The sequence below is a fragment of the Ziziphus jujuba genome, chromosome 1 (assembly GCF_031755915.1).
Source record: "Ziziphus jujuba cultivar Dongzao chromosome 1, ASM3175591v1".
NCBI classification, from domain to species: domain Eukaryota; kingdom Viridiplantae; phylum Streptophyta; class Magnoliopsida; order Rosales; family Rhamnaceae; genus Ziziphus; species Ziziphus jujuba.
In genome coordinates, this window is record NC_083379.1 from 3,576,303 (window position 1) to 3,603,835 (window position 27,533).

General features: G+C 32.6%; 4 protein-coding genes across 5 annotated transcripts; 1 reads left to right on the forward strand and 3 right to left on the reverse strand.

The window, feature by feature from the left end:
- Positions 1–1,091: 1,091 nt before the first annotated feature.
- On the reverse strand, positions 1,092–3,205 carry LOC107405790 (large ribosomal subunit protein uL18c). Of its 2 annotated transcripts, none has more exons than XM_048465647.2 (3): positions 2,878–3,205; positions 1,951–2,016; positions 1,092–1,413 (listed from the first exon to the last, which is right to left on the reverse strand). In XM_048465647.2, exons 1-3 carry the CDS (start codon positions 3,046–3,048, stop codon positions 1,264–1,266), a joined length of 387 nt encoding a protein of 128 aa, XP_048321604.1. In that variant the 5' UTR covers positions 3,049–3,205; the 3' UTR covers positions 1,092–1,263. The 2 variants fall into 2 exon arrangements, with proteins under 2 accessions (XP_048321604.1, XP_015868396.2); XM_016012910.4 differs by having other exon boundaries at positions 1,855–2,016; positions 2,878–3,197.
- A 1,115-nt stretch (positions 3,206–4,320) lies between these two features.
- On the reverse strand, positions 4,321–7,678 carry LOC107407367 (uracil-DNA glycosylase, mitochondrial). Its single transcript, XM_016014674.4, has 7 exons — positions 7,198–7,678; positions 6,836–7,056; positions 6,465–6,623; positions 5,902–5,932; positions 5,501–5,636; positions 5,072–5,155; positions 4,321–4,589 (listed from the first exon to the last, which is right to left on the reverse strand). The coding sequence occupies exons 1-7, from the start codon at positions 7,541–7,543 to the stop codon at positions 4,523–4,525; spliced, it is 1,044 nt and encodes a 347-aa protein (XP_015870160.2). The 5' UTR covers positions 7,544–7,678; the 3' UTR covers positions 4,321–4,522.
- Positions 7,679–7,892: 214 nt separating this feature from the next.
- LOC107407458 (uncharacterized) lies at positions 7,893–10,821 on the forward strand. Its single transcript, XM_016014775.4, has 6 exons — positions 7,893–8,167; positions 8,251–8,526; positions 8,741–8,875; positions 9,380–9,436; positions 9,874–10,008; positions 10,420–10,821. The coding sequence occupies exons 2-6, from the start codon at positions 8,254–8,256 to the stop codon at positions 10,483–10,485; spliced, it is 666 nt and encodes a 221-aa protein (XP_015870261.2). The 5' UTR covers positions 7,893–8,167; positions 8,251–8,253; the 3' UTR covers positions 10,486–10,821.
- Positions 10,822–11,009: 188 nt separating this feature from the next.
- On the reverse strand, positions 11,010–16,706 carry LOC107403358 (uncharacterized). The gene is made up of 22 exons (XM_048467717.2): positions 16,360–16,706; positions 16,047–16,250; positions 15,426–15,505; positions 15,061–15,147; positions 14,862–14,912; positions 14,583–14,700; positions 14,401–14,457; positions 14,179–14,243; positions 13,943–14,026; positions 13,789–13,839; positions 13,623–13,685; positions 13,469–13,515; positions 13,285–13,354; positions 13,133–13,195; positions 12,925–13,014; positions 12,798–12,836; positions 12,481–12,708; positions 12,304–12,389; positions 12,114–12,183; positions 11,947–12,027; positions 11,741–11,834; positions 11,010–11,632 (listed from the first exon to the last, which is right to left on the reverse strand). The coding sequence occupies exons 2-22, from the start codon at positions 16,162–16,164 to the stop codon at positions 11,439–11,441; spliced, it is 1,836 nt and encodes a 611-aa protein (XP_048323674.2). The 5' UTR covers positions 16,165–16,250; positions 16,360–16,706; the 3' UTR covers positions 11,010–11,438.
- Between the last annotated feature and the right edge of the window lie 10,827 nt (positions 16,707–27,533).

Sequence of the window (27,533 nt, forward strand, 5' to 3'; positions counted from 1 at the left end):
AGAATTATAAAGTTGCACCGGCACAAATATGGCATAAATTAGAGTCTTCACCTAGATTAAATTAAAATTGGATTGCTTTGAGCTACGTTATTGAGCATAAATTACCAGACAAATTTCATATGAGACTTGTCTAAAATTTGTCAAAATATATGCATTGCAACCATCCACAAATCAACAGTTATAAACTAAAAGAAGGCTGTCATCTATAGAAGATGGATGAACAGAAATAGGAAGGAGTTTTAGTGAACTGAAAATAATGAAAATTGGATATCAATACAGAGCGCCTTCGTGTCCATGTGCTTGTATTGCTTATGAATGGGAGAACATGGGATTCAGATTTCTTCATGTCTAATATTGTTTTAGTTGCAGAGGAACCCAAGATAAAAGGTGCTTGGAAGAGATGGGAGAGCCATTGTCAATTACATAAACAACTTCTCGTCGCTGTCATTTTTGATAAGCTTATAAGCTCCATGGAAGTCCATGGTTTATGCACCTATAAGTAGAATTGCTACTGGCCCGCCAATACCACGTCTGCACAAATCCTTGATCATGAAAAACCATCAGCCCCGCTGGTTTCAAGTTAAACCAAATACCTCATGGAGGAGATACTCATGCTGGTACTGGTAATTGTGCTTAAGCCTTAGGCGATGCTTTCCTTCTGGACTTCAGTTCATGAATTAGACAAAAATAAATGATGCATTGTTGCTAAGAACAACATTTACATGCTTCACCAAGTTTGAGATAATCAATTTAGAAATTGAAGTTTCAATCACTATTTGGAGCATCAGAATATTAAGAGTACTATATATACGTTAAGAGAACCGCACAACATGATAAAAACTTACTCCGCTAGTGCATCTCCATTGTAGCTTTTCTTATATTTCAGCAAATAATACTTGAATACCAGACGGAACATAATTAAGTTGGTTAACAAAGAGATCAAATATAAGTCTTTCTTCTTAGATGCTCTGCCAGTCAGGGGTTTGTCTAAAATAATTATCATCCAGGTCATACGGAATTTATTCCGTCCCTATTTCTGTGCACCATTCAACAATGATCAGCAAATAACAATTTCAAGTCACAGCTTATGATTTTTCAGCGCAAGAAACTCATTGAAATGATAATCAGAAGTGTTTCCATGTCACATTTTCCAATCACTAAAAAGGGAAAATCCTGTCCACAAGCTGATGCATTCTTCCCTAAGCTTTTACAAGAGAATAAAAGTAACATTATAAGAACAAAAGAATAATCACACCAAAAATCTTAAAATTGAAGACCATGCTCCCGAGCTGCATCAGCCAGGGCTTTCACACGTCCGTGGTATGGATAACCACCTCTGTCATAGGCCACCTTTGTGATGCCTTTCTCCAAACATGACTTTGCAATGGCTTCACCCACCTTCTTTGCTACTTCCTGTTGGAAGAACCTTGCAAAGATGAGCACTTTTGTTCCAAAAACACTTAGAGGACAAGCACTTTATTAAAATTAGATTTAAACAAATCAAACTATCGATCAAGGAATGAAGATGTGTGAAAATGCATAAGACAAAACCTAACCAAATGTTAAAATCAGCAGAACATGAAGTATGACTACTTTCTACTCATCACACAGTAACTAACCTAAAGTCATATTTGAATACCAGTAACTTGTTAATAGCTTCTGATTCAGATTTTGCTTGAGCTATGTGGCTTTCATAGAAGTGTAGCAATACAAGTTATGTGCCTATCTGTATCTTTTAATAGATTGAAAGAACATTATAATTCAGAGGTGTCCCTCAAATTAACTTCTAGGGAAAACCACGACATCAAATGAAAACCACATTTCATAGCTTTTCTAGTGCTATTGGTGACTCACTAGGTTGGGACCAGAACTGCAATCAAACTCCTCAGATACAGGTTTCTGCATTGTCGAAGCTGAAGCAAGTGTGTGCATCTTGGTATCATCAATCACCTGGACATACAGATGCTTGTTGGAGCGGAAAACACATAGTCTTGGCCTTTCTGGAGTCCCCTCAACCTGAGAAAATAAGGAAATTAATTGCAAAATAGATGGGCAAAGCATTATTTCTGATTAGAAAAAGTAAAAATATTTCACCATCTTAGAAAATTGTAGCATAAATAATAACGATTTTAGGCTTCCATTGCATAAAAAACTTCGTGCAAGTGATAGATGAAGAGGGAGGGAGAGAGAAACTAGAAGACACAAAACTGTTACATAATCACTCTCTATGAGTACGCTTTGATCAATTTACAACAACAACAAAAAAGGGAAGGAAAGAGAGAATCTTTGCAGAAGTAGATTCTACAAGATGAGAGTGTCACAATGTTAACAATTACCCAAGGAGGCTTCACTTTGAAACCCAATCAAACAAATAATCCTCCATTTGTCTCCTCAATTCTAAAAAGAATCCAAACAGTGTCATCCCTCATTCGATGTAGGTGCTCAAATCAGAAGAAACAGGAAACGCATGCTCCTAGCAGCCCTTCATGCCTCATCACTAGAGGTTTCAGCTACTCCCACAGTGTAATCACATAAACAAATTGTGACCCACTTTCCAGAAACTGAACGCAAAACGAGCTGGCCAATTGCAATAACCAGGAACCACTTCTTTCCGGGTTCTGCAGGAACCCAAGTCCAAATACCCACCATCTTCTAAAGCTAGGGAAGAAATTAAGTAACCCACTTCGACAATACGGAAGAACTAAGAAATAAATGGCCTTGTCAAATTAAATATGAAAACTTTCGGCCGTCGAAGTTTCTACATTTTAGCCACCATAACATAGCATTATGCTCTAAAGAAAACATTAAACCAAAATGGGTTGCAAAATCATCCCAAGACATTCTGGTGGAGGAGAGAGAGATTAGAGGGAATAATACCTTCTTCCTGATACGAGAATGGCGGGCATCCCTATTTTCTCCTCTGGTCCTGGTTTTGGCTTCGACAACCAGAGCTTGTGGGGGAGATGGGTTTAGCCTCGGAGCAGCCACGCGCAGCCGCTGAGAAGGAGCAATTGCAACGTGAAGGAATGAAAGTGAAGCTGCTGACATTCTCTCTCTCTCTGTCTCTCTATCTCTCTCTCTCACCCTTCTGCCTTTCTTTCTTCAAACAAATTTAACACCTTATCCTCCTTCACACTGGCTCTGCCTCTTTCTTTGCTCTTCGTTTTTTTTAACACCTTATCCCCTAACCAGCACCTGCCAGCTTTGTCCAACAATTTGACTATTTTGAGGGGCTTTCTTCTCTTTTTTTTTTTTTTTTTTTTTTTTTTTTTTATAATTAAAATAAGTTATTGAATACCGATTAACAATGTTTATTGGATTCTTAATATTGATTTTTATAATAATATTATTAATATAAATGTTAGTTGTTTAATCATTATATATTCATCCCATTTTCACAATAATTTTAAAAATTGAGTGTTTTTTTTTCTTTAATCTAATTCTTAATTTTTGCCCCCAAAAAAAAAAAAAACTAATTCTTAATAATAAAAATGTACTTTTGAAAAAAAAAAAAAAAAAAACACTCTTTTAAGTTGTTTTAGCTCACCCAAAAAAATAAATTTTTTTTTTTTCAAGATACTCGTTTGCTACAATAGTATCTCATAATGTCCAATACATTCATATCCTCTTTACAGAATTGCTTCATAATTTTTCATTTCTTTTTTTCTTTTATCTTGGATGTAAAAGATTCAACTTTGAACCTTTGCCAAAGAAAACAATGGCAATACAAATACCATTGACATAATTAAAACTACGGTGAAACATTCACTTCAATATTTATGTCCTTTATCACCTACAATTTTTATTTTATTTTTTTCTTTTGGAAGTAAAATTTTATTACCAACTTTTGTTGATGCTATACCCAAAAAAAGAAAATATATAAATATATATTTACACTGTTAAGAGATCAAACAACTACAATGGGTGTGGGCTGCAATCTTGGCCGTTGAATTCCAGCTTTTAAATTGAACGGTTGAAAGGGGCATGAGACGTATTAAAACATATATGTACTTTGAAATTATTTTTCCTGTGTGTTTAAAATGTGAAGTTAAAACAGTCAGCCATCTTTTGTACCCACTCAAAATCATTTATGAATGCTAGAAAGCAGATAGCTGCACAGTCCCTTTCTCAAGTTGTCTCTCTCGTCTAAGGGCTCTTTTTCTTACAACATGCAATAATTTTTCCAAAGCTACAAAATCTTCCCTTGGGATTTCTCTTTGCTGGTTAAGTGACAAAGCCAATTTCTTTCCTTTCAGTGAGAAATGCTGGATATGAACAATAAATTGGTGGACTATGCAGGATTTGAAAGGATCTAAAGCATTGATTGGAACAGGTAATTCTCCATCACTATTAAACATTAGAAAAGATTCATAGAAAGTGATAAAACACAAAAGATATGTATCAGTGATAGAGTTAGGGCTAATGGATCTACCATTTAAGAAGGCAAAACCATATCATCTAGCTTGGCCTCAAAAAGTGTCCCACACAAAATGAGCTAGAATTTAGAGCAAGTCTTCAAAGGTTAAAGTTGCCAATCTATGGTAGGGATTCCCATTTTCTTCAGAAGCTGGTTTGTGCGAGAAAAATGCCTATTCACATCATCACCAATTATACAATTAGCATAGTTTCCCCAACAAATTAGTTATATATTATTCAAATAACAGATACTTCAGCAAACTGCCTGAATGAATATACAATGATATAAAAATTGGGATAAGGATAGGATCATCTAAACATGAAAAATGATCAACTTCTAATATAGTGCGTAGTTGACATTATAGTTTTTAACAATAGGAGCCCCACTGACACGATTTTACCCAAAGGAAGATGACTTGTAAATAAAATTTCCAACTCATGTGATTCCAGAACTATAAAGCTGGCCAAAAGTCATGTAGAGGTTGTTACTCGTCCTAGGCAAGACAGAGTAACCATGCCAGAATTTCTACTTATAACTGATCCCATATGGAATCCATAATAAACCGACTATCTACGTCGTGTGCATGCGTGCAGTGAGTGGATATGTGGCCAAAGTTACAGAGAAATTTGCATATTCTTATGGAATTTCACTAACCTGCAGCCAAAGAAGCCTCTATTTGCAGATAACCCAGAAGGATGCGCTGCTTTGAGTATGTGATGCTTTGATGTGTCAATCAACCTGCTTAATACAAATATCTCTAATCAGTCAAGCTTTTGGCTTCATCATTGACATCATTGGCGGAACAGTTTTGTACTCTACCATTCTACTTGTTAGACTTGAGTTTGGATGTCTTTTCATATTTATTTTAATCATAAATAAGGTTTGAATTGTCTTTGTCTATTTCTGAAGATTTCCCATCCTCTTGAATATTTTGTAATTTCATATGTTCAAATAAAAATATTATGTTTCACGTCCAAAAAATTAATAAATAAACAAAGAGCCTTGAGAGATATATCTTTTATTTTACAGAGTTAGTCAAAAGGTTTTATTTCTATCCAAACCTCAAATTACTAATATAATTACCTAATCTTCTCTTGAGCAGAATTTCCCCATAGGAGAAAAACAACTCCTTCCCTCTGTTGTGAAATTGTCTTAATAACAGCATCAGTAAATTGCTCCCATCCTTTCTTTGCATGAGAGTTTGCCTGATGTTTTCTAACTGCAAACGAACATTAGAAGTGCCAAGAGTAAAAAACAAAAAGCACAAAAAAATCATACTATCAATATAAATGAAAATTGAAGGAATCAACTACATTTTCTTCATAACATGAAAATTTTCTAATGAAATTTAAAAGAATAGTGCGACAAATAAGCTAATAATGGAAGCGCAAACATAGGGCATATCTTTCCCAAACCTAATGAATAAGTCATAGATAAAAGAAAAATTGTCACAATATTATTTGCTGATTTTGATATAATCTTACCAGTGAGAACAGCATTGAGCAAGAGTACTCCCTGCAGTGAAGTCAAAGATTACGTCAGTGAACACTTTGAAATCTGGCAACTGTTTTAGGTTTGTGAGGGAGTTAATTATGTTGTTCAAGTTCCATTGAGCTTCTACATGCAACTGAAAAGACTTTCAAACATCCTTTCACAACATATAATGGTGACATCAACTTATCAATTATATGATTACTATAAAGCTATATTATACCAAATCAAGACCCTTTGTTATATGCCAAAAAAATGCTGCTAGCTAAAAAGCAATGGCTTTCCATAATTATAACATCTGAAACCAGTAATAACTATTGGTTACATACCATAAAATTGATAGCACACTATATGGCGAAAGTATATTCATTATCCTGTCATATAAAATAAATAAATATCCATTCTCTACAGTTGAATACAAGTTTAAAGAAGAGAAGAAAATAACCAAAAAAAAAAAAAAAAAGAGATGGACACTAAAATTAAATAAAGCGTGAAGCCTTAAAACCATTAAAATCTTGCATAAAAAAGCTGTAAATTGACACTTTAACTGATATACCTGCACTGCCCATTTTTCTAGATTTCCATGAGAAGGAATTGAACAGCCAAGATCTTGCTCAAGTTCCTTGAATATATTGACCAGACTTGAGGGAATCTTCACCCCTTCAGGCACGGAGAACGAGAGACCCATCGCTTGACCCGGACCATGATACGGGTCCTGAAAGAAGCACAAACACAAAATGCCCATGATCCAACCAAATTTCAATATGCACTATCTAAATCCTGTTAACCAGGAATTATAGTCCTATAGGCAAACAAGAAAAAAAAAAAAAAAAAAAAAAAAAAAAAGAGTAGTTGCATTACTACTTAAATCATCCAAAATTAGAGTAAAATTTTCCCCTTCATTAATCTTAATCAAATGGAATTTACCTGACCAAGAATAACAACCTTGACCCTGTCAAATGAGGTGGAGTTGAGAGCATTGAAGATCAAATGGGGAGGCGGATAAATGGGAATGCCACCACCGCATATCTCGCTCTCAACGAACTTGCAGAGGTTCATTGCATAGGGCTTTTCGAACTCACCCGGAAGCGCTTCCAACCATGTGTCCTCCACCAGCAGTTCTTGTAGCTTCACATAACCCGAACCTCCTTCAGCGCCAAAACCCATAACAAACCAAAAATTTTGTATATGTTATATACAAAGAATAATAGAAAGTTGACAAAAAAAAAAAAAAGTAAAGATTTTTAATAGAAAGTTAAGAAAAAAAAAAAAAAGTAGAAAGATTTTACCTTTACACTTGGAAACTCTACCAGAACAGGTTTTCTGGTTGCGTTTGGCTTTGGCGAGCAATCTGTGAAATTCCATGCGCGAGATTTGCTGGTCAGTGAGCGCAGAGGAGGAGGAGCGGGAGGATTCGGAGTCATTGGGAATGGGAAGAACACCCCCATCATCATCGCATTTGCTGAGAGACGCAACGCCCTGGCAGTGTATGGGATTGGGGGGTTGTTTGGATCCCGAGAAACCCAAAGAAGAGGGCTTCAAGCGCTTAGCAGCAGAAGCAGCTGGGTGTTGTGGCCGGAAGATATCCGACAGGGTTTTGCGGGTTTTGATTTCGGAGGAAGCCCTCGAAGCCATTTTCTCTCTCCTTCCTTTTCCCGATCAAAACCCGTTGACTTTTCGACTTAGCAGGAAGTTTTACTGATCAGTGTTGGCCTGGGACTGGGAGGTAAAAATAAAAAAGGTAAAATTTTTATTTTTATTTTTCTATTTTTAACAATAAAGGTAATATTTTTATATAATCCCGCAACACTCCTGCAAGTTTTTTTTACCCATTAGATTAATTCCTATCGATTTTCATTATCAAATGGTAATAGGATTTGTCACCCACGAACTTGGATTCCATGCATCCACGTGTGTGGTTCTTGTTGGTTGGGTTGTGTGTGTCCACGTGACTAGTTGCCATTGGACCTCACCTTCCTTGAACAGTCGAAAAACCCACCATGAATACGGTGCTTTCTCGTTCTACTTCTTCTTCTTCTTCTTCTCAAGGCTCAAGGCTCAAGACTCTCTTTTAAGCTGCTCATTAAATCTATCTCTACACAACAAACTTGGATGTTTAACCACTTCATCTTCTATTGAAAAGCTTGGGGGTTCTCTAGCTCTCTCAAATCCCCCCCTTCCGAGCTTATTTCAATTTCTCAAAATTAGCCACAGCTTTCAATTTCAATTCCAGTTCCAGTTCCAATTCCAAAGATAAAGGTGATATGAATATTATTATCTGGTTCTGTTATAATTCTTTGCTATAAAGGAAAATTTTTGTTGACACATAACAATTTTTGCAGGATATGACCAGCATTATAACGAGCCACCATTATAATTGCTCACCTGGAATTCAGTGGAATCTTAATAATGGAAGATTTAAGAAGGTTTCTTTTGCTGGATATCCTTCCAGATCAGGGCTGAGTTTTCTCCGTGGTCAACCCCTTGCTCCTTATTACCATCAAAGTAGTTGGAAATGTAGTCCAATTTTTTCTAGTACACTGGATGGTCCTATGGATTCAGACGACTCAGAAGATGAAACTAATGCTAAAGATTCTTCCGAAGGTGAAACAGAGGGGGTATGCTGATTTTCTGTTCTCCTTTTGCTACTTGCTTCTTGGCATGAACACCTACACAGTTCATAACTATAATATTATGGGCTTAGTACAACGGTTTATGTTTCCAAAATCTCGTTTTTTTGCATGAATAAATATAGATTGGCTGCTATATGTCTTCTAAGTTAAAACTTTGAAGCATTGAATTTTTACTTTAAATAGTTATTCATAATTTCAGACAAACAGTGAGAGGCTTAGAGAGAATCTTGAAAGGATTGTTGGTAGAGATGATTCCAGCTTTAGTGGCATAGACTTGGCAACTCTTATTAGGAACAGGTACGGGAGATCTTATGATGTTCAACTGATAAAAAAGGTATGCTTTTCTACAATACCAACTAATTAACAGTTTCTATTTGCTGGTGTTATTGTGCAAAAATATTGTTTATGTTAGGCCAGTTTTTTAACACGATGAAATAGTAATTTTCTCTAAGCATTTAAGCGTCTAATTAATATGCCTCCTGATTATCATATTTCACAAAGTCGTAAAGATATCATATGACACTAAAATGATAAGAACGGTTGACTATTACAACCCAAAAAATTGGAAATAGAAAACTTCCGGATCCATCAAGTGCCCATTACTAGGAGAACAATGTCAATGGTATATCAATCAAGTTTAAATCGGACCAGCTTTTTAGGTTTCACATAAGCCTTGTTTATTAATCTAAATTAATAAAGTAAACCAGATTAAAATCCTGTTGTAGTAGTCTAAACCAGATAGATAATGGTATATTATTGTCCTGTATACATCATCTGAACGAATATCTTTGTGAAATTAGTTAGTATGTCATTTCACGCGTTGCCTTCCTCACTGTAGGAGTTCATGGGAAGGAATCTCCTTGCTCTCAATGTCATGTGGAAGTATCGGGAGCAGGTATTTTGCACTATGATTTTTTGTTGTTTGTTGATGGAGCCTTAAAATCATTAGGAAAATATACATGCTTCTCAAACACCTACAAACTTCAGTCTCAAATAATATTTACGTGTAGGCAATGCATATTTTTTTTTTAGTGATTTTCCATAATTTTTTTTCTTGGTGATCTCTTAATTAAAGTTTCATTTTTTGTTCATTTCTAGTTGGCCACCTTTGATATTTCTGCAGTGCACCGTTCTTCCAAAAACAACTAAAATCCTTTTGTTTTCTTTTCTTTTCTTTTTTTTTTTTTTCCCCTTTCTTTTTTAATGTAGGACTCGTTTCAACTATTCTCATGGTTTTGAGCAATGTTGAGCATACATGAAAATTGAAATGCTATATTGGAAGTTCTTTCTGCATATTTTTCATACGTGCTTGTGTCAATTACCTTCTTTTAGAAATCCTTTCCACTGACCGAAGAAGAGTATCTATTGAGACTCGACGATGTGGCAAACACCTTGAAATGCTGGGGAGCTGTGTCGCATATCCGAAACAGCCTAGCAAATATCAAGGAAAGACCTCGGATAGGAAAGGTAAAAAAGCAATCGTACTGTAGCATGCATGTGTTTGTTGGGGGCTTTTTTCACACCAAAATGCAATAAGATCTATATTTTTCCCTTTGCTTCCTAGTTTAATTAACATTTGAAGTTGTAGCTTGGTTTTGTAAATTACCTATCCCAAATTTCCTTTACAACTCAGTGCTATAGTTGAAGAACCTGTACCATGGATCACCTTGACTACCCACAAACAATTAAGTGCCAAATCTAGCATCATTATTCAAGTTGTCAGTTCTTGCCTCTTCATCTTGTAGTCCGGATAAACAGTCCATTTTCTGCTAGATACTTTATGGTTCGTTTATAAGCAAAAGAAATAGAAAAGGAGGTAAAGAAGCTACAGATTGAATTTTCTCCACACAAAGTCATGGTTCATGTTGTTCGGTGCAGGCAGTGAGCATATTTATAGATATGGACGAGTCTGGAGGCCGTGCAAATGAATGGATCTACAAGTAGATTGCTCGGGAGTCAAAATTTGTCAGGAATTTAGTATTTCCCAGCTCATGGTGATTGGTGAGGAAGAAAACGATTCTCAGAAAAACTATATTTTTCTGTCGTTCAAGGTTCATGATCCTATTGAAGTCCAGATAAAATATTTGTTATAATGTTTTTGTAGCAGTAGGGAAAAAAACAAATACTACCAAGTTACATGAAGTTGCAAAATCAGAGACTGAGTGGACCATGGTTGTAATTTCCGTGAAGATATTAAGCAAAGCTAACAACATTAATTACATGAAAGTCAATGTAAATGTATTTTTTTTTTTAAGTATATTATATTTTCTTACCGACTCACTGTATGAGTAATTTACTAGCTAGGTAGGAAATTCAGATTCAGTACTGGGAAAATTAGGTCAGAAAATTGTAGTTATCATATCAGTAAGTGCTTATTATGAGTAAACGTTATTTCTATAATGATGAATACCATCGATGCTTGTGATGGTCCCATATCAAGCACGAAGAAATCCATCCCTCCTCAAAAATTCAAGAATCCAGAAACCGCCCTTTTCACTCAAATGGAAATAATCGTTCAAACCATTTACATAGTTGCAGAAAGACCAAACCACAGCTCCAAAAAGGATGGAACTGGCTCACAAAAAGCAGTACAAGAAAGAAAACTGGCCGAGTTCACGCATATTGGGATATTTGTGACAATAAACCAAAGAGAAATAAGTAGAGAAGGCTCTCTCATTGCAGTACGAGTATAAAATTTGAAAGCCGTCCTGTTTTAAAACACCAGGATCAGCTCTTTTCTACCTGCAAGTCCTTTGGAAAAGCTATAACTACCCATTACCCATATGACTGACTGTACAATATTTCCAAAACAAACTTTGGAATTTTTTAGTCCTAAAAACAACCACACCAGAAAGAAGATTCTTAAACCCCTATAATACTTGTACAGCTAGCCTTAACTAGTGGACTCCATTGCATTCGGTATAGATAGCAATACCATCCAGTTTCCCAATTGATGCCACCGTTGTTGCACCTCCATTTTGGTACATTATGGGGGTTGGGATGTCATTGCTTGCTATTGTTTTGATAGTCTTTTTGTTCTCACAGCCTTGTAAGAAACCATCCAACTGCCCACATGCTGCTGCTATGAGTCCTGTTTATCACAATTCACAACAAACAAAGTTGATGCAATTTACACAAGAAAAACATGTCCGAAACATCCAAAACATATACAAAATTTGACTGCAAGATCTTAAGGTACCTGAGAATAAAGGAGAAGGTTTTCCTGGTCTTGATTTAAATTCAGGGTGGAATTGTACACCAATGAAGTACGGATGATTACGAAGCTCAACAATCTGTAAGATCAATAGTGTAAATATAGTGTTAAAAATCACCATAAATGTACAGTTGCTACAATTACTAAAAAATACAAAGGATCGTGTTGCTAGTTGTGGGCAAATTCCGTACCTCCATGCGTTGACCTGTTTCATCTTTGCCAGTGAAACTGAGGCCAGCACTTTCAAGGCGTGCCACCATTTCAGGGTTCACCTGCATAAGAGACAATTATTCCCTCTTCCTAAATAGCTTCTTAAACAAGAAAACTGTCGAACTATTTGCATTTTGATGCTACAAACCTCATATCTGTGTCTATGTCTCTCTTCAATGAACCTTTTGTTTCCATCAATGAAGCTTTTGTTTCCATATCTATTGAAGATGCGACACAGACAAGTGGTGATTAGCCAACATAATGAATTTCACAGTGGCATACAAACAACATTCAGTGAGATATGCAAAAATACAAAAAAACTATGAATGAACACTTACAGTTTAGCTGATTTGCAATCCATGACCTGGAAATATGTTTTTCTTGATCCAAGGCGCATGGTGCCTCCCATATGTGTCTTTGAGCCCTGCTAACATGGTATTGATATCAGATAGATGCCTTAAAAGATGAACATTTTCTCACTGTAATGTAGAGCTCAGAAACACATAAATGTAGACCTCAGGCATAAATATAACGCAGGGATTTTTGGTGTTGTTATCAAATTCAGTGCTATTAGCATCTCTTAGACCAAGAACAGATCGTGCAAATTCAATTACTGCTGTCTGCATTCCTAGACAAATGCCAAGGTATGGAATTCGGTTTTCTCTGGCATATTTTGCAGCAAGAATTTTTCCTTGTACTCCTCTGTCACCAAACCCTCCGGGAACGAGGACACCATCTGCACCCTGAAGAGGAAGGCCAGTCAGATGGTTAGTAGAGAGATGACAATTACAGCCAACAAATCCAAGGCCATTGAAGCCCAAGGAATGCAAACCTTCAAAATTTTCCATGCAGCCTTGTAAGCATCAGGATTCTGCTAGCATAAACATTTTTTTGTCAAGTACAGAAGGAAAGTACAAAGATATAAGTGTAATTAATATAGGGGAAGGTAGATTATTAACCTCTTTTGCAGTTGTATCTTCAAGATCACCAGCTGGAACCCAATCCACAAGAAGTTTCTTGCGCTGAGCAACAGTTGCATGCACAAGAGCCTACAGACAACATTATGGATTATAATCCTGTAACATCATACTAGAAGTAGAGCAGAGACATTTTGCTGTAAAAGATTACAAATAAATTCACAGCTAAAAAACAGAGGGTAAATTGCACCTTCAGTACAGAGAGGTAGGAATCTGAGAGACCGGTATACTTTCCAACCATAGCAATACGAACCTGTTAATAAAAGAATATAAAAAGGTAACTTTGCTGGAAATGAACATATCGAAAATTAAAACGATGTTATATTAGATGTTATGACCTACCGGCTCAAGCACTGTGTCACATATTTCAGCCCTAGAAGTCCATTCCTCCAAGTCAGGCTCCCCAGCCACACTGCATATCATGAAACATCACTGTATAAGGATGCTGGAACCCAAAATGATGTCATGGTGCAGATTACAAACAATTTTAACTAGCAGTGACAACTAATTGAGCTCATCATCAAACCTTTGAAGGTTCAGAATTTTCAAGATTGCTTCATGAGCCTTCTGATCCTAAACAAAAGAGAATAAAGAAACAATCATTTCCACATGAAGTTGCATGAAAAAAATAAAAAAATCAAACAGATAGGTTTTGAGAAATTCTAGGGGGATGAACTTACCCTTAAGAGCAAAGGAATATGCCAGATGTTGGGAACGTCATACAGAGTGATAATGTTGTCTTTCTGAAAAATTGCAGTAGTAATTAAGTAAAATCTTACAAAGCAATTAGATAAAATAATTTTAAGTAATCTGAATAAGTAGTTAGACCCTTTCACTCAAACGTACCGAGACATGGCAAAATTGTGAGAGTTTCACCTTTACATTCTCCTCAAGTGCCTGTTAGAGTTTAGAATCTTAAGCCAACATGACAAAGTAAATATCCTTGTGCATGTGCAAATTGTGTTGTGTGTAAGAGAGAGAGAGAGAGAGAGAGTCCTACCGTCGTGCTGCGACAAGCTAAGATGTGTGGTGTCAATCCTAGACATCTCAGTCCCCTTACGCTGTGCTGGGTTGGTTTTGTTTTCTGAACATGGTAAACATAATTTCACTACATTTAGATTACACCGATCAAGCAGTTTAAAATCATAAGATAGGAAGACGCACTAAAAAGGTCCAGTCATCCTAGTTTGAAATATCTTTTAGACTGTGGAGACAAATAGTTCCTCACAAGTTTACCTGTTCACCAACGACGTTTAGAACAGGAACAAGGCTGACATGAATCAAGCAAAAGTTGTCCGGTCCTAAAGTAAGAAATTCCAAAGGAAAAAAATAAAAAAATAAAAAGATTCAAGAAGAATTTTCAAAGGAAAAAAAGATTCAAGTAATTGTAAAAATCAGATGGAATAAAATAAACATTCTTGTTGTGTCATATAAACTTGAATTCATATTTTATCATACCTACACGATAGGCAAACTGCCCTAATGCCTCAATAAACGGCATGGATTCAATGTCACCTGCATCCACAAAGAGGTGTTACAAACCTGAAGAGGGGTAAAAAAAAAAAAAAAAACAAAAACAAAAAAAGGGAAAACTTGCTCATAATACAAGCCAAGAAATGTAAGTTGATCATGTATGTTACCTATAGTTCCTCCCAATTCTATGACACAAACATCAGCTTCACCTGGTTTTCCATCCACTGGGATTTTCGAAGCACGCTCAATCCAATCTTGAATGGCATCTGTTATGTGAGGGACAACCTACGGACCAAAAGAATATTAGAACAAGGAAATGGAACCAAAACTGGTATGTCAATGTCAAATAAAATAAATAAATAAAACGAAAATGTAATATGACAGAAATGGATTAAGTAACAGAGAAAGAAAAAAAACAAAAAAAAAAAAAAAAAGAAAAGAAAAACCTGGACAGTTTTTCCCAGATAGTCTCCTTTCCTCTCCCTATCAATAACAGACTGTGACACAGCATTGAGAAAAACAAGTCTTTGATTCAGTACTTGGGAGCATCAGGTAGAAGATAGGACATAAAAAAACGCATGTAAATTTGCAGTTTAACAAGGCACTTTTTTTTTTTTTTTTAATATTGTTTGACAAGGCACTTGCCTGGTAAATCTTTCCAGTAGTGATATTATTATCACAGGTCAGCTTGATATCTAAGAACCGCTCGTAGTTCCCAAGGTCCAGGTCCACCTATTAAACCAAAAATTTATAAAATTTAAGAGAGAGAGGAAATTAAATTTTTATTTTTTTTAAAAAAAATTTTAAAGGGTCTGTTTCCTTAAGAGTAAGAGATGCACTCCAAAAAAGTAGAAGAACCAACTTGGGTGAAAAACTGGAAGTTGAAAATGAAATAAAGTTCTCAAATAGAAAATGTCAAACTCAAAATGAAGATTACAGAAAAAGAACAACAACAAAGAGGAAGAAGAAGAAGAAGAAGAAGAAGAAGAAGAAGAAAGAAGGTTTTTTACCTCACCACCATCATCTAATACAAACACTTCTCCATGTTCAAAAGGGGACATGGTTCCGGCATCGGTGTTTAAGTAAGGATCTGAATGAAAACAGAAAAATAAAATAAAAAATAGTCATTGGTAGTCCAATTTTTTCATGTTGAGCTTTCCTGAAGACATCTCTTCACATTTATGTCCTCAAATTTAATTAGAAACGAAACAAATCTCACTTAACTATTTATTAATTTCAAAATCAGAAGCTCCCACTAAGTTTTTTTTTCTTCTAAAAAATAAAAAACCTTTTTTTTTTTTCCCAAAAAGTGTCTGAAAAACCTGATCTTTTTCTTTTTTTTTTCTCATAAGAAAAATAGGAAAAAAAAAATAGTAGAGATCTGAATGGAACAAAGCACAAAAGTGTGCATTTTTTTGGGTTCTAGGATAAAGTGGAGTGTGAGCTTTTTTTACTCTTCTCTCTTTCCTATAATCTTCTCTATTTCATTTTATTTTCCAGTAAAACAAGGAAATGGGATAGCTAAAAAAAAAGTTCAACAAAAGCAAGGAATAAGAATATGACTAATGGGATTCAGAAGAGAACCCAAAAGCCAAAATGAAGAAGCAGAAGAAGAAGAAGAAAAAAGAGACCAATTTTAATGGAGGTAACACGAAGTCCACAAGCCTTGAGAAGCAACCCAATACTACTAGCAGTCACTCCTTTGCCGAGGCCGCTTACTACCCCACCAGTCACCAACACGTATTTCATTTCTTGCTTTGAAGTTTACCCTTTCTTACTTCTCCTCCTCCTCTTCTTCTTCTTCTTCTTCTTCGTCTCCCTATGGAAGAAACAACCTGAAGAAATAACAGAGGACAAAAAGCAAACCCAGAATTACCATACGCATTTTGTTACACTGAGAAGAAGAAGAAAAGGAAGAATAAGAAGAAAGAATGGTAATAAAACCTTGTCACAGTACTAAGCTAGAAAAAAGTAGGGTGGTTTTTGGCTTTGCGGAACAGAGCAGGACAGAGCTGGTAATATATATATACTAAATATATTAAATGTTATTATATATAAGCAAAATTTTCTGTTTGGGTATTTTGCACGTTATGTGGTGTGTGTTTATATGTCTGAGTCGGAGAAAGAGGTACAAAGAGCATGAAAGAAAGAGAAAGAAACACAGACAGACCCCCAGATGGAAAACAGAGAAAAGAAAGAGAAAGAGAGAGCAAACCAACAAACCAAAAACAAAAAAAAAATAGATGATGAATTCCTTGAAACGAATGAAAGATATGAAATTTTCCTTTGCTACTCCCCACATTGGCGGCCTTTTATATGCAAAAACATCCCAAATGAGAGAGGAAAAAAAAAACATAAAATAAAATAAATTTATTTTTCTCAAATAAATTTTCCCTTTTTAAAAAAAAAAATCATATATATATATATATAAAATAACATAACATTAATTTATAAATATCAGTAAACAGAGATATTTTGGGTTTTTTTTTTTTTCATTTTTATGCTGTGGAAATAAAATAAATAAATAAATAAAATATGACACCTCGACTGGGCTGCGCGTCTCTGAGTGGACCGCTTACTCTCTCCGTACGCTTGTCTCACACATTCTGCTTCCGCACCAAACCAATAGCCGTTACGTTGCCTTATTACAAAGTAATTTTAGAATTATCCCTTCATTGATAATAATAATAATAATAATAATTTTACAATTATCCATTATTAAGTAGATTTTGTCATTATTTATTTATTAAAATCAAAATTTTGTAATTATGCGAGTATCATGAATATAATAGTTTAGAAAACGTTTAATTTATTAAGCAAAAAAAAAATGTTTAATTTAGAGAAACGGAACAAACATTTATCTATTGGCAAGATTAAGGGGGAAAAAACAATAGAATAAAAATAAAATTTATCATTCGGCACCTCATCCAAATTTGTATATGGATTTAATGCGTATTTTTCACAATAGCTTAACACAAATATGAAAACATATCAACTCTACCAACCCACCAACAAGATCACCCCATTTTTTTAATATTTGTATATTAATATTTTTATTGTTTTTTAGTATTGAGCAATTTGAATACCAAATTTATCCAAAACAAGATTCACTTTTTCCCCGCCGTTTCTACATAAATTAATTTCATAAGTCAAAAATCTTATCTTCTAGATTATGGAATTTTTTTATTTTTTTTTGGGTTTCTAGATTAGGTTTCTTTTTCATAGCTCATGTATTTCTAGAGCTTTGTTAATCAAAACCTCTTATATTATTGCATTCAAATTCTTTTTTTCCAGAGTTTTTTTTTTTTTTAAATGTTTGATTTCAATATAAGATTTTCAAAGTGAAATTTTATTTGGTAAGAAGATAAAATCTCAAATAATATATGAAAATTTCAAAATTTTATTATTATTTTAGTAGTTCATTTAATTATTTATGTTTTTTAAGAGAAACTTAATAAAAATATAATTTATAAATATTAATAAAAGTGAAAAATGATAATGCAGTGACGAAAAAAAATCTCTCTTTTTTTTTTTAAGGCTATTTTCAATTACTCTATTTTATTTTCTTTCAATTATAATATATAATATATTCGTATGATTGATCCAATTGTAAAATTACTAAAGATACATCTTTAGATTTTTGTGTTCAACTAAATCTAGACGAAAGAAAGAGATCTAAGGTTGAATCATTTATAGTGGTTTTAGATTCTATTATCCAACTTCTATAAATTTTTTTTTTTTTGGTGAATAATTTGTTCCTATCAAACATAGACCTACTAGCTTCTATTTTTTACCCCATGAGAAAAAAAATAAAAATAATATAATACCTAAAAGATTTAACGGTTAGAAAAACAATATCATTAAAGGCAGCTCTATCTTATTACAACTAAAACTATATTATCCTTATAACTAAGATTACGTCTTACTTTTTTTCAAATAGAAATATATATATATATATATATTAAAATATAATAATCAGTAGCAGTCACTTTTTGACAAGTTGGTCCAACTTTGCTCGAGAAGTCTCTCTCGGCTTGGCTTCCCTAGCTCTCAGCTATGGAATATACTCCATTATCTTTATGTTTTTTAATTGTTTTTTTTCTAATATCAAAATATATATTTTTTTAATATTTCTTTTGGGAGGTGTTAGTTTGGCAGTTTACTCAGGCAAGTGATATTTTATAATAAAAAATACAAAAAAAGTTTACCAAACCAAACAAGATATGAGGCAACATGGTTAACCAGAAAAACTTCTTGTTTTTTTCTTTTTTTTTTTTTTTTAATGAAAAAAGGATAAAAATAATGTTTTTGCTTTACATGTATTTTGCATTCCACGTGAAGTACATACACTCTTTAAGTGGCTCCAATGGCCATTTTATCTCTCATCTCATGTATATATATTTATATATTGAATTTTATATGCATATATCTATATGGTAGTTTATAATTTTATGTTTATGGCACTATAAATGCTTAGGGGTCGACTCACCCAACCAACAATTACTTGCTAATTACGTTTTTCCAATTTATTGGACCCATTAATTTGTTTACGTGCCCTACCACCCTACACTAGTTTTTAATTTTATCCTCTTGAATTTATTATCTCTTAAGAGTTAGTGCCTGTAGTTTTTGAAAAAAATAAAATAAAATCTGTGGGGCTATTCGAAAGTAAAATTATAGTATTCTCTTCGAAACTCTTCTCCCTTAATATCCCCAAAAAAATAAAAAATGAAGTCTAATAAAAGTTATTTCTTCAATATATTAAAAGTCTAATACTAGGTTATATTGGATTTTTTTAAGCCAAAAAAGTTTCGGGAAAAAAAAAAAAAAAAAAAAGGAAGGAAAGTCGGTGTCTCTCACCAAATATACCCTCATATTTTTAATTATATGTCTTTTATTATTATTTCTAAAGGCCATGCTATAAAATAGGGTAATTTTTTATGAGTAATATTATTATTTATACTGGTAAAATAAAATAAAAATTATTAATAATTTTTTTGAAACAGCATGATCACTAAATAGTGGTATTTCGGCTTACTAAAATGTTCTGTTTGGCAAAATTATAACAAAAAGATAAAATGTTATTCAAATGCATGCCGTTTAAGATAATTAAATTGATTTTAAAAAAATATATATATAAAGATTAATAAGTGACATAAGACCGATACCTAATTCTATCATTCTTATTGGAAATTTCCAATTATTGGAAATTTCCAATTGAAAAAAAAAATCCATTTATATCTATAAATCAATATATACATATAATTTGAAAATTTAAAATTAAATTAAGTATTATAAGAAGAATTTAATTGCTATTAATTAAAATTACAAGAAGATAATGTGTATATATAATGACCATTTATAAAGTGGTCACTAGTAAGCAACCTATTTCCCTCCTTGTGCAATAATCTTGAGTTTTATTTTATTTTATTTTGGAAATATGCAAATTGGCAGAGGGAGATTTTTATGTCTAGGAACCTGACGGGTTAATACTTTTGGTCATTACAATAATATTCTTGACTTTGAATCTCATAGTACTCCCATAATAATAATAATAATAATAATAGACAATTTATAATGTGCATGATAATAATAATAGACAATTTATAAAGTGCATGCACATGAAGAATTTGAACCTGGTCCTTATCTATTAAAGTTATTGTTTTGGGAAACAATAAAGATGGAAGAATCTGGAATATTGTAAAATTTGACAAAAGAAAAAATCTAAATTTTCTACATAAAAAATAGACAAAATAGTCTAAAATAATAAAGTGAGGGGGAAAGTCATTGTTAGTGTCTGGGATTTCAGTGTGGAAGCAAAGGATATTCTAACCCAACATACAAGCTTAGACCCAAAAACAAGAAAAAAAGTGTGGATGGTTTTCCATGCACTTTCCGAAAGTATTCTAGCACAGAACTTACAAGGGAAAAAGGACACCAAAAAATGTGTTCAAATTGTTTGATGATAAAGACATTGGGATGAGGAACTCATAAAGGATAATGTAAGCCACCGAAAAATTAAAAAAATAAATAAAAATGAAAAAAGAAATAAAAAGAACCAAAGAATCCTTATATTTCAAGAAACCCACCAAACAACCAACCAGCAACTTCCAAGTGCCAACAAAACAATCAAAATTCCTTTTACCGTACTTGTAATAGAAGATTTTTCTGATGATTAATGGTATGGTATTTAAAGCTCTAAATTGAGTGATATATATATATATATATTTTTTTTTTTTTCTTTCTCTAAATTAATGTTTGGATGCATGCATTTTTTTTTTAAAAGAAAATTATCATGGTTTTGGTTTGTTTTTTTGTTGTACCAACCATTCAAGAGGGTTCTAAAATCTCAATGGTCAGTATCTGGTGTTTGGATAATAGCAAACATGTAAATGGATGTCTTATTCAATCTATATTGTTGTTTCCATTTTGCTTATTTTATTTTGGTTTTTCAGAAGAAATATATGGCAAACGTCACTCTAACAATATCATAGGGTTCGGGCACTACCCACGTATGTTATTATACCGTATTATTAATTTTTCTAAACTAAATAATTCAGATGACAAACATCGTCGGTATCTAAAGTAATCGCATGTGTTATGTCGGTGAATCATGCATGAAATAATTTTCAGCATAACACCCTATTAATCAATTTGCTAAATAAATCACAAAATTAAAGGTTCGTTTTATGTGTCTGATAAAAATAGAATTTTAGTCTGTAGTGCTTTGTATAATTGATTTTTTTGAAAAATAAAATTTTATTAAAATATTCATAAGTGTTTGGCTGTAAATAAAAAAAACTATATTAAATACTCAATAAGTTTTTATATAAGCTAAAAAAAATTATATTAAATACTTATTGAGTTTTTATATAAGTTAAAAATAAAATTTTTTAAAAAAATATAAAATTTGGACTTTTCTAAAACAGTTAAATTTTTATTTTTTTATCAACAAGTGTTTGTTTATTTTTTCCAAACACTTTTATTTTTTAACAAAAGAATTTTTGGTTTTCAAATAAAACTTAAAAAAATCTGCCAAACAAGTACTAAGTATAATATTTAATGTATATTTTTCCTTCTTTTTTTTTTTTTTCAATTATTAGACTTTAAATGATCGATCCATTGAAAGTAGTAAAATGGCATAACCTAGTTTTTTTAGGCAATAAATAATTTTAAATCCAAATCTCCATTTTTAGATCTCCAAAAAAATAAAAATAAAAATAAAAAATTAGGTGCTAATATGTTGATATATCATAAGTAATATATATACATATATATACACATTCAAGCTCACATAAGATCAATTTTATGATTTTATTATTATTATTTTTATTAGTTATTGAATTGCTTATATAGTTGGGATTTATTTACAAATGAATTTATAGTTCAATAAATTTTTACAAAATTTATTTTTTCTAAATATAATTTTAATATATTACTAAATTCATATTTGACCATTAATTGATTTTAAATCTCATATTTTTTTCTTTTTCTTTTTTTTAGTAAAATTGAATACCATCTTTTGACATAATCAAAGGGTTAATAATAGATAGGTTGCTCTCATATGAGCCTTCTATATATATATATATATATATATATATATATGTATATAAAAGTGAATTGAATTGCCACATTAATTTTCAACAAATTTTTAACTTCTTATGTGGTCCATAAGAAATATTCTGGTAATAAAATCAATCACTTTGCGTAAGAGGTCATAATTCAAATTAATCTCTATACTTGTAATCTCAACTCCATATATTGATAACCTGTTACTTTCACATTATGAAATATATTAATTAAGATGAATTTTGTTCATTAGAAATAGTACTAAACTCTTCTCTCTCTTTTTTTCTGATTACTAAATTCAAATAATAATTAACAAGATCCACCATTCAACATTTATGAATCATGGCTTGCAAAAGAATAATAACAATAATAATAATTACATGTACAAATTTGCTCCCAATACCTAAAAACTATTGATAAATTGACATAATTAATTGCGTGAAGGCTTAAAAATTAAAACGATTTCAAAATTAATATTTATGATAAATTGACATTTAAATAACCATCTACCAACTTGATTTAAATAATATAATATCGTATTTTTCATCATGAAAAACTATTTACACTACGCGAAAATTGATATCTAGCGACACTTATTTAGCGACGCTACGAAACAAACACGTCTGAAAAAACAAAACCGCGACTCTGAGGTTAATGCGTCAGTAAAAATTCAATAAATATACGACGTACTATATAGATTGTGCGTCGCCTGTTCTCTCCTCCACTTTTTTTTTTTTTTAGTTCTTTTAATTAATCTTAATTTAACAACAAATAACCCATAAAGATATTAGAGCAACATAACTGAGGTTGATTTTTTTTTTCTTTTTTGTTATACGTTTAACAGGCGACCCACAGGCGACCGTGCGTCGCCTGTTCTTTTTTTTTTTCAATTTTTTTGTTTAAACATTTAAAAAAAAATCAAAATAGGACCATAACAAGAATTGAACCCAGAACCTCTTACACTCTCAAGAAATCACCACACCACTAAGCCAAATCACTTATATGTACTAATACAGCAAAAATTTGCTAATATAGTATTAGGCGACGCATTATTGAATCAATGCGTCGCCAAATACAAGAACAGGCGACGCATTCCTCAACAAATGCGTCGCCTGTTCTTTTTTTTTTTTCAATTTTTTTTAAACATTTAAAAAAAAAATCAAAATAAAACCATAACAAGAATTGAACCCAGGACCTCTTACACTCTCAAGAAATCACCACACCACTAGGCCAAATCACTTTTATGTATTAATACAGCAAAAATTGGCTAATATAGTGTTAGGCGACGCATTATTCAAACAATGCGTCGCCAAATACAAGAACAGGCGACGCATTCCTCAACAAATGCGTCGCCTGTTCCTTTTTTTTTTCAATTTTTTTGTTTAAACATTTAAAAAAAATAAAATCAAAATTGGACCATAACAAGAATTGAACCCAGGATCTCATACACTATCAGGAAATCACCACACCACTAGGCCAAATCACTTATATGTACTAATATAGCAAATATTGGCTAATATAGTGTTAGGCGACGCATTATTGAATCAATGCGTCGCCAAATACAAGAACAGGCGACGCATTCCTCAACAAATGCGTCGCCTGTTCTTTTTTTTTTTTTCAATTTTTTTTTAAACATTTTAAAAAAATAAAATCAAAATAGGACGATAATAAAAATTGAACCCAAGACCTCATACACTCTCAGAAAATAACCACACCACTAGGCCAAATCACTTATATGTACTAATACAGCAAAAATTTGCTAATATAGTGTGAGGCGACGCATTATTGAATCAATGCGTCGCCAAATACAAGAACGACGCATTCCTCAACAAATGCGTCGCCTGTTCTTTTTTTTTTTCAATTTTTTTGTTTAAACATTTTAAAAAAAAATCAAAATAAGACCATAACAAGAATTGAACCCAGGACCTCTTATACTCTCAAGAAATCACCACACCACTAGGCCAAATCACTTTTATGTACTAATACAGCAAAAATTGGCTAATATAGTGTTAGGCGACGCATTCTTCAACAAATGCGTCGCCTGTTCCTTTTCTTTTTTTCAATTTTTTTGTTTAAACATTTAAAAAAAATAAAATCAAAATTAGACCATTACAAGAATTGAACCCAGGACCTCATACACTCTCAGGAAATCACCACACCACTAGGCCAAATCACTTATATGTACAAATATAGCAAATATTGGCTAATATAGTGTTAGGCGACGCATTATTGAATCAATGCGTCGCCAAATACAAGAACAGGCGACGCATTCTTCAACAAATGCGTCGCCTGTTCTTTTTTTTTTTCAATTTTTTTGTTTAAACATTTAAAAAAAAAAAATCAAAATAAGACCATAACAAGAATTGAACCCAAGACCTCTTACACTCTCAAGAAATCACCACACCACTAAGCCAAATCACTTTTATGTACTAATACAGCAAAAATTGGCTAATATAGTGTTAGGCGACGCATTATTCAAACAATGCGTCGCCAAATACAAGAACGACGCATTCTTCAACAAATGCGTCGCCTGTTCTTTTTTTTTTTCAATTTTTTTGTTTAAACATTTAAAAAAAAAAAATCAAAATAAGACCATAACAAGAATTGAACCCAAGACCTCTTACACTCTCAAGAAATCACCACACCACTAGGCCAAATCACTTATATGTACTAATACAACAAAAATTGGCTAATAGAGTGTTAGGCGACGCATTATTGAAACAATGCGTCACCAATTCCTCAACAAATGCGTCGCCTGTTCTTTTTTTTTTTTCAATTTTTTTGTTTAAACATTTAAAAAAAATAAAATCAAAATAGGACCATAACAAGAATTGAACCCAGGACCTCATACACTCTCAGGAAATCACCACACCACTAGGCCAAATCACTTATATGTACTAATACAACAAAAATTGGCTAATAGAGTGTTAGGCGACGCATTATTGAAACAATACGTCGCCAAATACAAGAACAGGCGACGTATTCCTCAACAAATGCGTCGCCTGTTCTTTTTTTTTTTTCAATTTTTTTGTTTAAACATTTAAAAAAAATAAAATCAAAATAGGACCATAACAAGAATTGAACCAAGGACCTCATACACTCTCAGGAAATCACCACACCACTAGGCCAAATCACTTATATGTACTAATATAGCAAATATTGGCTAATATAGTGTTAGGCGACGCATTATTGAATCAATGCGTCGCCAAATACAAGAACAGGCGACGCATTCTTCAACAAATGCGTCGCCTGTTCTTTTTTGTTTTCAATTTTTTTGTTTAAACATTTAAAAAAAAAAATCAAAATAAGACCATAACAAGAATTGAACCCAAGACCTCTTACACTCTCAAGAAATCACCACACCACTAGGCCAAATCACTTTTATGTACTAATACAGCAAAAATTGGCTAATATAGTGTTAGGCGACGCATTATTCAAACAATGCGTCGCCAAATACAAGAACAGGCGACGCATTCCTCAACAAATGCGTCGCCTGTTCTTTTTTTTTTTTCAATTTTTTTGTTTAAACATTTAAAAAAAATAAAATCAAAATAAGACCATAACAAGAATTGAACCCTGAACCTCATTCACTCTCAGAAAATCACCACACCACTAGGCCAAATCACTTATATGTACTAATACAACAAAAATTGGCTAATAGAGTGTTAGGCGACGCATTATTGAAACAATGCGTCGCCAAATACAAGAACAGGCGACGTATTCCTCAACAAATGCGTCGCCTGTTCTTTTTTTTTTTTCAATTTTTTTGTTTAAACATTTAAAAAAAATAAAATCAAAATATGACCATAACAAGAATTGAACCCAAGACCTCATACACTCTCAAGAAATAATCACACCACTAGGCCAAATCACTTATATGTACTAATACAGCAAAAATTGGCTAATATAGTGTTAGGCGACGCATTATTCAAACAATGCGTCGCCAAATACAAGAACAGACGCATTCCTCAACAAATGCGTCGCCTGTTCCTTTTTTTTTTTCAATTTTTTTGTTTAAACATTTAAAAAAAATAAAATCAAAATTGGACCATTACAAGAATTGAACCCAGGACCTCATACACTCTCAGGAAATCACCACACCACTAGGCCAAATCACTTATATGTACTAATATAGCAAATATTGGCTAATATAGTGTTAGGCGACGCATTATTGAATCAATGCGTCGCCAAATACAAGAACAGGCGACGCATTCCTCAACAAATGCGTCGCCTGTTCCTTTTTTTTAAAAAAATTTTTTTTTAAACATTTAAAAAAAATAAAATCAAAATAGGACCATAACAAGAATTGAACCCAAGACCTCCTACACTCTCAAGAAATCACCACACCACAGGCAATCCTTCTTGAAGAGAATATGTTGCCTATTCTCTCAATTAACAAAAACAAAAATTTTGAAAGACATGCAAATTTTATAATGAGTAAAGGTGTACTTGAAAAACATAAAAATAAACAGCAATCTTCGATATTTTGCTTCGCATTTTTAAGAAATATTTTCGGTTTTTATTTGTAGTTGAAAAATAAAAATATTAATCAAAGAAAAAAAATGCAATTGGGAGAAAAGGCGCGTTCTTGCCATTTTTTGAAAATTTTTGGCGCGTTTTTAAATTTTTACGCGCTCCTTTAAATCCATTTTTTCTTTTTTAAAACTACATCAAGTACACCACCTAATCGATATTAGATTTGGAAGCAATCTAAGAGAGACTTGAAGAGTGAGATATTCCAGGTTTCATTTTTCATTTGCCTACGTTGACGTCGGCCGAGAAGCTAGATTTCTCTTTGTCGCCCTCGTGATTTTTTGGTTTTCTTCTTTCTTTATCTCCATCGTTTAGGTGAGTTTCTTTTTTCTTAACATGAGGTGGGTTGTTTTTTTTTTTTTTTTTTTTCATTTTAACTGCAGCTTAGGTTCATTGGGTTTTATTAATCTTGCTTTTTTAGAAATTATGTTTGTGATATTGCTTGACATTATTTTGCTAAGTTCAACAAGTATTTTGTGTTGAAGATTAACTTGAATCAAGATGGTCTATTGTTTTAACTTCACCACAACATCGTACGGTTGTTGAAGAAGATGTTCTTGGAGATACAAAGATGACTCACAATCCATTTGTCATATAGTTGCCAAGTGTCGATGAAAATGATAATGAGGATGAATGTGAGAGTGACTATGTTTGTAATGACTATGAGGGGAGAAATGTGATTCGTCAAATCTTAAGAACAATGGTAATATTTTTTAAATTTTCATTTATACTAAATTACAAATTTAATAATGATTAATATTTTATTTATTTTGCATAAGTGCATGCTAATAACTTTTTTAATGTTTCCATATGCAGTATGAGGATGTAATATCGTCAACAAGAGGTCAACTTCCATCTCAATGAATATGCATTCATGGAAGTTTAATTAATATTAAATTTGTTATGAAAAATACAATAGCTTACAAATTATGTAAAAATATATCAATGAGATGATATTTAATTTATTTGATAATTAATTTGTTATGACAAAATATTTATTTAAAATTTTTGTATTC